The sequence below is a fragment of the Watersipora subatra genome, chromosome 10 (assembly GCF_963576615.1).
Source record: "Watersipora subatra chromosome 10, tzWatSuba1.1, whole genome shotgun sequence".
NCBI lineage: Eukaryota > Metazoa > Bryozoa > Gymnolaemata > Cheilostomatida > Watersiporidae > Watersipora > Watersipora subatra.
In genome coordinates this window covers 43,221,736-43,235,078 of record NC_088717.1, presented here as the reverse complement: position 1 = coordinate 43,235,078, position 13,343 = coordinate 43,221,736, and the positions used below count along the sequence as shown (strand labels likewise).

The 13,343-nt window shown below is 35.0% G+C and overlaps 1 protein-coding gene across 1 annotated transcript; it reads right to left on the bottom strand.

The window, feature by feature from the left end:
- Positions 1-11,691: 11,691 nt before the first annotated feature.
- Positions 11,692-12,075, bottom strand: LOC137407102 (tigger transposable element-derived protein 4-like). The gene has a single exon (XM_068093706.1). The coding sequence runs from the start codon at positions 12,073-12,075 to the stop codon at positions 11,692-11,694; it is 384 nt and encodes a 127-aa protein (XP_067949807.1).
- Between the last annotated feature and the right edge of the window lie 1,268 nt (positions 12,076-13,343).

Genomic DNA, 13,343 nt, shown 5'->3' with positions numbered 1-13,343 from the left:
TATTACCTTTGCGTTAGTTTTTTAAAAGCCACCTCAAAATCTATTAACTTGTTTTAATTTGTAATTTTCAAATTTGCCTTTGCAGTTTCAAATTTTACTGCGCTGAAAGTTTTTAGCATGGACAGTTTTTTGTTTTATTATCTCAAGTAGCAATTGCCTCTATATTCTGCCTCCGTTTGGTCAGACAAAGTACCGTCGACAAAGGCATGTTTTGATCCGTGTGGCTCACGACCACATCTGTAACCCTGTTAATATCACCTCTAATAAAATTTCCTTGCTGTTCTACTTGTGTGTCTCTGTGACCGCAAATTCTGTCATCCCCTCCATGTGTAGCTACACAGAGCAAAAAAATTGATGCTAAGTTTTTATTTAGGAGAAAGGCTTTGGTCTTTTTGATTAGCTCCTGGAAAGTCGAGCTTTTTATTTCCTCTACAGTTGGCCAACCAAGAGCGTACAGAGCTTTTCCGATTTCTTGCGAACCAACTTTCGATTGGGTCAATAAGAATAATAAACTTATAAGAATAATCAAATTCATTGTAGCAGATCAGTGCCTGAGGATGGCTCAGTTTTTGTATACCACAAGGTTGTGGCAATAAATAATCTTTTTCACAAAACCCAAGCAAGTAAAACGATTTATAGCACCGAGGTTGCAAGGTCGAGTTTGGTGCCTTTCAGCAAACTGAACAAGATCTCAGCATCTTCTGCCTTCACCATTCAACTGAAGGGCTTGCCAAACGTATGTTTTCTAAAATACTGTATTTATTAAAGAATTTCGCAGTCAACCAATTTTTGAGTCTTTCTAAGGTTGCTCAATCTTCGTGCTTCGCTGCTACTGATACAGCATTCGGTACCTCACTGATACCAGACCCTTCATTCCCGACTTCCTCCTCACCCAAACTTATAGCTTCCCTACACTGCTCATCTGAAGCCTCTAGCTGAAAAATGATGTACGCAATATTTGCCATTTGATTCGGGCAAACATACACAATATATTATTCGACCCAGTAGAGATCGTTGTAGAGCTGTTTCTCCCATTTTATTTCTGTTCTGTGGATCTTCTAGTCCAGGTTCAAGCTTGATTAAAAACTCCTTCAGTTTATGAAAGTGTTCATTGTTAGGAGATTATCCTGTTTCAATGAGGTAAATGACCTTTTGGAGGGCATTGTGTTTATCAACTTGATCTACTTCGGCAATCAACTGGCGTTTTATTCCAGGCATATTTAGCCGTTCAACGTACTGAGATATTCTTTCATACTCCTTTTCCAGAATAACTTGCGACAGTTGTTGCAAATTAGGTTGTTCTCTGCAAAATAAAATACAGCATATGGATATGATTTAACGTTCTGCACCAAATCATTTACAGTTGGAAGGTGAGAGCAAACCAATTCTTTGCAAAAGGAATTAAAGAACTGGCAACTACTAAAGTTACTGAAAATTTTTTTAATGTACATGCGATCTTTACCTGCCAACAATAGAGCCATCGATAGAGCATTATAAGCCATTATTAGATTGAAGTTGGTGTGTAACTGAAGATTCTAGTAACTGGTAACAAGAAAAGGTCATAGTAACTAGTACCCGCAAAAGATTATAGTAACTAGTAACAGTAAAATATTACAGTAACTTGTAACAGTAAAAGATTACAGTAATTAGTAACAGTAAAAGATTACAGTAACTAGTAACAGTTAAAGATTACAGTAACTAGTAACAGTAAAAGATTACAGTAATTAGTAACAGTTAAAGATTACAGTAACTAGTAACAGTAAAAGATTACAGTAACTAGTAACAGTTAAAGATTACAGTAACTAGTAACAGTAAAAGATTACAGTAATTAGTAACAGTTAAAGATTACAGTGACTAGTAACAGTAAAAGATTACAGTAACTAGTAACAGTTAAAGATTACAGTAACTAGTAACAGTTAAAGATTACAATAACTAGTAACAGTAAAAGATTACAGTAACTAGTAACAGTGAAAGATTACAGTAATTAGTAACAGTAAAAGATTACAGTAACTAGTAACAGTTAAAGATTACAGTAACTAGTAACAGTAAAAGATTACAGTAGTTAGTAACAGTTAAAGATTACAGTAACTAGTAACAGTAAAAGATTACAGTAATTAGTAACAGTAAAAGATTACAGTAACTAGTAACAGTTAAAGATTACAGTAACTAGTAACTAGTAACAGTAAAAGATTACAGTAATTAGTAACAGTAAAAGATTACAGTAACTAGTAACAGTAAAATATTACAGTAACTAGTAACAGTAAAATATTACAGTAACTAGTAACAGTAAAATATTACAGTAACTAGTAACAGTAAAAGGTTACAGTATTTAGTAACAATAAAAGATTACTGTAACTAGTTACAGTGAAAGATTACAGTAACTAGTAATAGTAAAAGATTACAGTGACTAGTAACAGTAAAGATTGCAGTAACTAGTAACAGTTAAACATTACAGTAACTAGTAACAGTAAAAGATTACAGTAACTAGTAACAGTTAAACATTACAGTAACTAGTAACAGTAAAAGATTATAGTAATTAGTAACAGTAAAAGATTACAGTAACTAGTAACAGTAAATTATTACAGTAACTAGCAACAGTGAAAGATTACAGTAATTAGTAACAGTAAAAGATTACAGTAACTAGTAACAGTTAAAGATTACAGTAACTAGTAACAGTAAAAGATTACAGTAATTAGTAACAGTTAAAGATTACAGTAACTAGTAACAGTAAAAGATTACAGTAATTAGTAACAGTAAAATATTACAGTAACTAGTAACAGTAAAATATTACAGTAACTAGTAACAGTAAAAGGTTACAGTATTTAGTAACAATAAAAGATTACTGTAACTAGTTACAGTGAAAGATTACAGTAACTAGTAATAGTAAAAGATTACAGTGACTAGTAACAGTAAAGATTGCAGTAACTAGTAACAGTTAAACATTACAGTAACTAGTAACAGTAAAAGATTACAGTAACTAGTAACAGTTAAACATTACAGTAACTAGTAACAGTAAAAGATTATAGTAATTAGTAACAGTAAAAGATTACAGTAACTAGTAACAGTAAATTATTACAGTAACTAGCAACAGTTAAAAATTACAGTAACTGGTAACACTAAAAGATTACAGTTACAAGTAACGGTTAAATATTACAGTAACTAGTAAAAATAAATTATTACAGTTACTAGTAACAGTAAAAGATTACAGTAACTAGTATCAGCAAAATATTACATTAAAGACTATATTAGGGTTGTCCAAATCCCCACCCTTGAACTCCGACTGTCTTTCAAGTCACTTGTTGAACTCAACTAAACATTTGGATGTGTTGCTTCATGAAAAGCATTACATAGTTACATACCGAGCTGAACTTGCTTGTGGTTCCATGTCTTCATCAGCGTCAAAAACCTGGCATGAAATTTTCATTCCTTTCTTTTTGTTCTCATCGTTAGGCATCCCAGAAGTTGGTGTATCTAGTAGTGCACTAAATCACACATAAAATGTATGAATTTATTTGGTGTTTTTATAGCAAACAAAGCGTAGTACTGAACACAAGCATGAGATTTTACTAATTCATGATCGAGTTATCTGGAGTTGTTAGAGGTGAAGTATATCTTTTGTCGATGGGTGCAAACTATTTGTGTACATAAGTTGTTTGTCTGCCACTTTGATAAGCCTTTTATTTCTTACAATGAACACCCATGGTCGCACTAACATTTCTTACTATAAACACGTGCGGTCACACTAACACACCCTAGTAGTAAGGAGTGATAGTGACTTGAAGTGTTAATAGTAAAGAATGATAGTGACAAGAACTTTTCATGAAAGGAGGGCGATGCATAATCATAAAGAACACTGCCATATACTGTTAGGAGCAACGGTGCGAATTCCATTTTCTTCCTCACTTAGACCTGCCTTCAGTGTATGCCATAGTTTGAAATGAATACCGATATTGCAACCCTGTAAAAACTGGTTGTCCATGTAATTACAGAGAGTTACTGAGGCTTATTTACAAGAAAGTTAGTGTATAAAGACAATGACTGCTATACGACCTTCAAAGATTGTATTACAGACCTTTTATTTTGTGCCCATGTATCTAACATGAACTCGATTAAAAGTGAGAACTAGTTACTCATCAAGTTGACAACGTGGAATGCTGTTATTCTAACCCTCCAATAATTCCATAAGACTGTGGTTGGCTCTGGTTTTAAAAGATTTTAGCAGTGCTAGTATACCTATCAGACCCATCGATAAAATAACTTGGGTACCTAGAAGAGCTAGCATGTTGGGGTGCCTTTTCATCACGCTGATCCGGCTGATCTGTTTACCTTATCTCTTTTCAACTCCAACTAGTGGACAGTATGGATGATGGTATGATTGTCACTTTAGCTGAGCTGTTTTCCAGTCTCTGTTGATCTAAATAGTGTGTGCGCCTCATTGTAGATTCAAGATTCAACTCCAAAACTGTGCGCATATACAATTTTCTGGCACGCTCACAGGTGTTGCATTTCTATTATATGCAAAGCGGGTTGAAATGAAAAAACCAAGGGACAATACAAACATCAAAGCTGGTATGGCAAAAGTGAGTACATGAAGCCGATATAAGGGCAAGACAAATATTGAATGTTATGAACATGAATTACTGCTGCAGGCAGGTAATGGAAAGGCAGCCAATACTAGCAAAAAGTGAAAAGAAATACCTAATCTTTATGTTTGTCAATGAAAGGATCAAACTAAAAAGTGGTCATGGAGAAATTAAGAAGTGCTTGTTGTAAGAATTGGTATTAGGAAGAAGGGCTAGTGGTGCACATATCTCCAAATATATTTGTCCTCATTTTTTGTGGGTATTCACAGAAACTAAATTCTAGTTAAACAATCTGTCTAAAAATTTGCATTTGATTTTTTATGCTTCTTGAGGTTTTAGGCATAACATAAATTTGTATACACCACCCACAAATGGCGCTGGGACGGAGAAAGACATTTTTGAAAAAATCGATGTGAACAAGGATTTCATAACATGACTAATACGGTATGTTTGCTAATTTATATCTTTGATTTGTTTATTGGTTTGTTGTATTTGTTTGAAATTTACTAAAATAAATGAATAAAAATTAGAAAACCACGTTGCATTTTTCAGCCGCGCTATCTCGGGAATGTAAATACCTAGCATTTACATACCCGGGTTGTATGACATGAATTTTAATGCAGTGAAACCAATATTTTCTCATCTTTTATTATCCCATGACTGACAAAGTCGATATAATACTTGCAATACACTTTGATCAACAACAAAATTACACACCAATTTTATATGAAAAACAGAAAAAAATAAAGAAATAGCAAAACAAAGATTCTTTCCAAAAACTAAACAACCAGAACTGTCAAAACAAACTGATATTCCAACAGAGTATCATTTGTAGCAAACGGCGCTGATAAAACTTACAGAGTGTTAACTATTAGTATGTAATTGCTCAAGGTTAGTAGGAAGAACTAGTTTCCTCTGCTTGCTACAGATATTACATGTAGTCACCTTGAGTCGCTGTCTCTTTGATCTACAACTAATAACATGGATGCAATCATTCAACAGCACCTTAGATCAGAGCTGATCACTAATATCCAAGGTAATGGCTATCAAGATTCACAATGAATAGTCCAGGAAGGTGATCTAAACCAAATTTTACTCAACATTTATTAAGCTAGATAATTGACTCAGTCTTTACTATAATAAGGGTTGTGCCAGTCTGTCCATCCTGCTGCCCGCAACTATTGGATGTTGAGAAAAGCAATTGCATCGTGTTAGATTTAAACTCATGGCTTTTGGAATGATAGACCGACACCCAAACATCTACACTAATTGATTGCTCCCTGGTATTCCGGAATAATTGTATCATTTGTATGTATAGTTGTTACACCTGAAATTCTATCAAGGCACACTACACTGTCAGGGTCATATTTGCTTTGATACGATTCGAGCGAGTTCGTCAGAAGCCACAGCTGGAAGTTGATAAAACATTCAGCATGGTAGACGGACACTATGTTTCCATGACACGGTTAATCGTAAGGTTGCCGTCTTTCCCAAGATGGAGACGGATGGAAACGAATGCGCCACTATGATCACTGGCATAGAAATCATTATCTTTATAAACAAATCACCCACATTATGCTAAATAATTAAATTCACATTTCATCATGCCAATGTACATTGAAACACTATCACGTGGTAACACAAGGTGTGAACAACTCCAAATCCGCATCATAAGCGTCTTGAAATCAGTGATTCTAACATCTGCACCATTCAACAGTTTTCTGGTATTTTAGAACAATTGTGTGCAGTTATTCTCTGTGCTCTACCATCACACCTCACGAACTTTCACAGAACACTAGACTTTTAGGGTGCTAATGGATGTAAGAGTTTATGTGCATAAAGAGTTGTCTTCCCAGATGCAAGAATCATCTATCTTACTTTCTTTCGCTAACACATTTATTTCTAGCTTTGCCTGAATTTTATTTTTTCTATTCACTCAAATGCTGACATAACGTCACTAATTTTGTGATAGCTTGAGAAAGAATTAATATATCCACCTAATTTAGAAACAGGTTGTTGAAAAAAAGGTATATTAAAAGTAAATTCAGAAAAATCTTAAACTAACCCCATTATAAAGCAGTAAAAATTTTTACAAACTTTAGCAACAATATTTTGCCAGCGACTTCGACAGTTGTATTTTGACTGTCGCCTTAATATTTTGTTACTATTACAATTTTTCACATGAAATTCATGCACTAGAAGAGTCAGAATCACTCGATATAGAGTTACTGGAGTCTTAATTGCTAAGAATGTTAGAAGCATCTACAGCTGGAAACGATCGCCGTACAGACGGTTCCCAACCTACGAACGAGTTACGTTCCAAACGATTGTTCAAAAGGTGAATTTGTTCGTAAGTTGCTTCAGTGCTATATTTTGTATTATAATTTATGTTTAAGGCCTATATACATGTAAGTATATTGAAGGTTTATATAAGTATGTTTAAGGCTTGTATAAGTAACCTGTATTGGTTTGTACTGAAAAAAAAATTTAATAAAATGGAGACAATACTTTGGTGGACGCCGGGCCATGACACTGCATTTCTTATTTATTGTATGTCTTGTCCTTTTTATTATATTGTTGTTTTAATCGTTATACTATCACTTATCGTTGTTGTCTTATTTTTTGTATGTGTTGTCCGTTTATTATATCGTTGTTTCACACGTTATGCTATTGTTATATCTGATATACCGTCATAACACCATCACTTATCGTCACTTAGATTGTTGCCATACCAACGCGCTAGCGGTCCTATTTATTCACCTTGTTAGCCGGTGTTCTTACCGTTTGCCGTTAGCCGGAACGGTTGATATTATTGTATATAAATGAGTGCGCTCATTTAGTTGAGCAGAGCAGATAGCCGTACGCTCCACGGCTAGCGAAATTTTCTTCGCTAATTAAAAGCTGAATGAAACTACACGCACTCTCTTCTATTTATTAGTAGAGGTCGTGCCAAGTAAAGGCCAGCAAATCCCTTTACAATACGTATGTAAAGTTCAAACAAAGTTCAAACAAATAATTCGAAAGTTATTCGAGCTACAAACAACGGTACATACATTCGTATGTACCGTTGTTCGTAACTCGAATGTTCGTAAGTAGGGAACCGTCTGTATTCATTTTTTGTCCGTGCTTTTTACGTGGTGAACTTTCCGTTTGATAATCAGTGAGCCGCTAGTGAGAGTTGCTAGCTAGCTGCTAGCTGATTAGTCTATATCTTTGGCAACAAACTTATTTTCATGGAAACTAGATATTATTGGTCTATCTGAAGCGAAAGGGTAATCATAGATGAGTAATCATGAGTACATGAGTAATCATAGATAAACTAACGCACTGTCTCGATGTATCAGCTTCCGGCCATAAAGAGAAGGCAACCAGAGCTGATACAATGGATTGCGGTAGTGAAAGAGTTAATAGCCTGTCAAAAGCTGACATAATATAATCAAGGTGGTTGACATGAACTTGCTAAACATACTCTACCACGATAAAAAACGGAATAAACAAAATAAAAGGTCAATAGTTCACAATAACTCAGCAAGGTGAAATCTAATGCTATTGCTAACCAGATAAACTGTAGTATCTCGCTTAACATAAACCTTTTTTACGTACATTACACTTTACAATTACACTGAATGTGAAGAACTGATGTGAAGTTTCAGTAGCACATTATGTAGGATATTCTATATAACGTAAAATATCAAGTCGGGTCAAGTTTTCAAATTTGATTTGAATAACACAAAACCTATAGTTGTCCTAAAAATATTGTTTTCTCTTGCAGCACTTGGGAGAGAAAACGATGTTTATGGTTATTCAGAGCATCTTTTATATGTAGCTTTACTATATTTTAGACATTAATTTTTTGCATCACGGATCTCGTTGCGGAGAATAAGTCAAAAAATCAATTTAAATGGATATTGAAGGTGTGTGCTCTCCTTGACTTAACATAAAACTACTGTCATCATGGACCATAAACCAAGTGTAAGGAGTAAGAAGTTAAATTACATTAAATAAATTAAAAAAATAAGTTTAGTTGTCCCCATTTGAAAGAGTCAAAGGGATGAATTTGGAACAATCTTGGAACATATTAAGCTATTTACATGTATTTTACGCTTTGTATAACCTAAAAACCCTCTAACGTAAACATTCTCACAACAAAGTATTTATGTTGAAGGGGCGTTTACTGTACATAAAAAGTAATAAATTATCGTCAAAACACAAAAAAATCACTGCATATAATATGGCATAGAACTCTTTTGCGTAATACTGGTATGCATACCGACACTTTGCCCAATCTATCTGAATACTAAATGCTTGAAGTGTCAAGGTGATGGGAGTTGTCCACTCAAAGAAAGTTTGGCAATTGGAAGTGCTGAAATTGCACGCAGAAAAGGATATACGCAAATTACTTACCGGACAGTAGCCGTTACTCCAGGCACCAGCAGCATACTGCAGTTCCTGCATATCTTCCTGCGCATGAGCGGGTCTAGCCTTAGAACCTTCTTTTCAACTATTTGAGCAAATGTACGACAGTAGCTGTGGATTAGAGGAGCGTTGTTGGACAGATCTGTGCTTACCAAATGCTCGATAGCGTGGTAGAGATAGTTCAATCTGCCATAAACATCTTCAGCCATTCTACATGTAGATAATTATTGTTAATAAAAATAAGCAGTAAAGCAATGAGTGAGTGATTCCATATGCAGACTTTGACTAAAGCATGTTTGAATTAATAGCCACAACAAACTGTTACCCGTTGTGAACCTCAGCTAAAAACCTAATCTTTTAATCACTCTTTAATGGTGAAATTACGCAAAACTTCAGTTGATTTTATTAGAAATCATTGGTATTCTTTACTATTTGTGACTGTTCTGGATATTTGAGGTTATCTGACTGCCAGGATGTTTCAAGATTAAAATCGACAAAACTTGATCATGGCTAAAAGCTTAGATCAAGCGAAAGTTCGATTATGATGCCTATAACTGCAAAGAGACTGACAGAATAGAGACACGTAACGCTGAACATAATAGCTAATATCAACTATAGCAACGATATCAAGTAGTGACACCATTTCACCCGTATTTTTGTAACGTTTTTAACCGTAACCAAGTTTTGTCAATGTTAACCTTGAAACACCCTTGCAGTCAGATCACCTCAAATATCAAAAACAACTGCAAATGCTAGAAAAATAATGATACTTTCTGATGAAATCTACTAAAATTTGTGGTAGGTTTATCACTAATGTTCAAAGTGATGACTATCTCTTGTAAATAATGTCATCAATTTATTTGGTGCATAAACAAAACATTACAAGTAACTACTGCCTTACTTAATTGAAAGTTCTTTAAAATTTGATAATGATAAAATATTATTTTATTTTAAATAGACTAGCCTTGAATAGCAGTAAAATACTTAAAACTATTCAGGTGAAAAAAAAGAATATATAGATAATGAATTAACATAACCTTAATATTTTTATAATTGTAACACAGTGATTTGATTATACAGTCAAACATGGATAACTCAAACTTCACGGGACCAAGCGAAAGTGTTTGAGTTATCAGAGCGTTCAAGTTATCAGAGCACTGACACAAGAGCATGTATTTAACGGAAGATATATGTACATATACAAACTAAGTATAAAGCAAAATCGTAGATTGCTTGTTGCAAGTTAGAGGGCCTCTCATGTAAAGTTTCAAAAGTATTTATCCGGAAGTATAGATATTTTTCTATCACTCTAGATTTGTTTGTTGTTTTAGGTGATGTACTGCCATGACGTTTTCAGATTAAAATTGGCAAGGCTTAATCGCCATTAAAACACTCAGAAAAAATACCCATCTTTTTCTTCTGAGTGTTTTAACAGAGATCACTTTTGCCAATTTTAATTTTAAAACATCCTGGCAGTCACATCATCTAAAACTACAAACAAATCTCAGCTGATAAAAAAATATCTAAATTTTCGGATTTTTAAAACTTCACGCGAGTACACATTTACGACCAATGCAAAAACGTATGCTTTACATCTGATCAGTTGTTTCATTTAAAAAACTTATCGAGTGTAGTCTGTGAAAAGATGTTTTGTTGAGAAAGATCAACAGTGTAACTGAGTGTAGATATAGATTTTAAGCAGTTATAGTCCTTTCACTCTCTTGTATCTATAAAATGTCTGAGGACATCTAAAGCATTGTTTGCATCAGCCATGGTAGGCCAACAATCTCAGCCACATCCTCTCTATCGGAATCATCCAGAGTACCCCAAAATGTCACAGACTGCTTAATCTCTGCATCACTTAAATGCTCAGCAAAAGTGATGTCTGCATCAACCGCTAAAAGCTCATCTGCAAAACAAAACTCTAATTTAAGGGAAAGTAACACTATGTTTAAAGCATTTGTTAAGCACCACTGACGGTCATAAATGTAGCCCTTTATTGGGTCAAATTCATCATAATTTAACAGCATAGGCTGTTTCAAGAGTACCTACCAGCTGTCACATTTGATGTAGGATCTATGGATGTAGTAGCAGATTTAGATTTCTCACTGTGTCACCTTCTTCCTTACCATCAACAGTTGAAGTAACATCTGTTTGATCAAGGTTGGTATGACCAAGCCCGTGGTGAAAACAACGGACTACGGTTTCTTTCATGACACAGTTCCATGCTCTGTGCACCCAGCGTATAGCTTGTAAGACATTGATAAATGTATCTGGCTTCTTTCCATAAGTGTCAATGTAATCAACAGTGAATTGCAAAACTTGCTGACGATAGTGAGATTTGAAATTTCGAATATTTCCTTGATCCATAGGTTGCAGCACACTTGTGGTATTGGGTGGTGTAAATAAAAGCCTGATTGACATAAGCCTATTCATAGTTGGGTGTGCTGGACAGTTGTCAGTGATGAGAAGCACTTTTCTGTTTTTTTCTGGTCATCAGCTGATCAAAATCTTTCACCCATGCTTGAAAGATGTCACTTACCATCCAAGCCTTCTTGTTGTGGTAATACTGACATGGAAGGTTAGTAACATTTTTGAAACAGCGGGGTTTTCCAAACTTTCCTATTACAATAGGAACTTCCTTTTCGTTGCCCGACATATTAGCGCAAAGCGCCACAGTCAGTCTTTCTTTTTACAATTTCCCTCCACTAAACTTCCCCCCTTTAAAGTGCGACGTTTTGTCAACCATGAGCTTGTAAAACAACCCGGTTTCATCCATATTGAATATGTCATCATAAGTGTACGTTTGGAGTAATGGAGTTAGCACTTCCTCCTTCCACTTTTTCACCTCTCCAACATTAACTGCAGCTGACTCTCCATCAATTCTCTGATCGCCAATAGAATGCCTTTTCTTCCACCTATCAATCAAACCGCGAGAAACAATAGTATCTTTCCCTAAATCCTGTAGAAACTCGTTAACCTTTTCTAATAAAATTGGCCCATCGATAGGTACGCCTTTACCACGCATTTGTCTAAACCAAGTCAATAGCACACCATCCCAATCATCGTGCGACATTGAACGATCTCTTAGCCTTGATGAACTTTGGTCACATAACAATCTTATCTTTTCTTTCTGTTGGCATGACAATCCATGTTGGCACTGTACTTTTTGGAAGACTTTCTCTTTTTGATATTGCAGATGGCTTTTGTCCTGCTTCAATTTCTTCGATTATTTTAAGTTTTTCTAAAGGTTTCCACGCTTTTCCTGGTTTTTGTGAGTCCATTGCAAAGCGGATGTATGGTATAGTGGATGCCGGGCCATGAATCTATTTCTGACAATTTATTCTTATATATCCGCACACAATCACTCTTACAATATGCATTTTCCATGTTGTGTCGGTCTTATTTAAACTTTTATCACTGATACTTTTTAATGTTTTTAGTTTGGCCGTAACTTAGCCGACGCATTAGCGACCCTATTAATCAGGTTTTATACGGTTTCCTAATCGGTTCCATTATACGGTACGGGAAAATATGTGACAGGGGCTGTCATTTTCAGACTTTGAGGTGAATTTGGAGTTTCTGAGTATGATGTATAATCAGATGCAGAATTTTGTGAGGATTCTGAATCAATTTAAATTTTTCAAATCCGGCCATCCTACCCTTGTCAGCTGAGTTTTCTGACAGCGAATGTCAGCAGAATACATTATCCATTGTTCTGAGAATTAAAGAGTTTAAATCTGGAGAGTCAGCAAAGCGCTAACTTTTTTGTTTGGTCCCTAGCAACGGCATCATCAACCGCATCATTCGGAATGAGAATTTGAGCACAGACTAAACTTGACGCTGCGGACCTGATCGATGGATTTTCTAAGGTCGCGACCTTAGTATTGACTTTGACCTTTGGTGCGGCTACATCAAACTATATTCTCTATCTATAGCCTGTGTTACTTGCACAATAGCAATAGCAAACACCCCAAAATTGATATGAATGACCATCATTGCTATCTCAATAAGACAAGATCAGCCAATATTGATAAAAATGATTAAATGGTTGTAATTAAATTTAAAAACAGGTTGCCACCTGTTACGATAAGCATTCGCTTATGATTGCTATGTCTTTCTGTCAAATATAACATGCACACATTCAATGGGTTTGGAACTTACTTACATATGTCCAGGTATGTTACAATAGAGGAATAGATGTATTTATTTCAATCCTTAGAGAACTAATGCTTATTAGTAAGGAGATAACTCCGAAAAACAGTTTTCAGGGGAGATAACATAGATGGTCATTTCTTTGCCCGAGGGCGCCTAGTAGGCTGGGGAGTGTACTCATCACTCTCA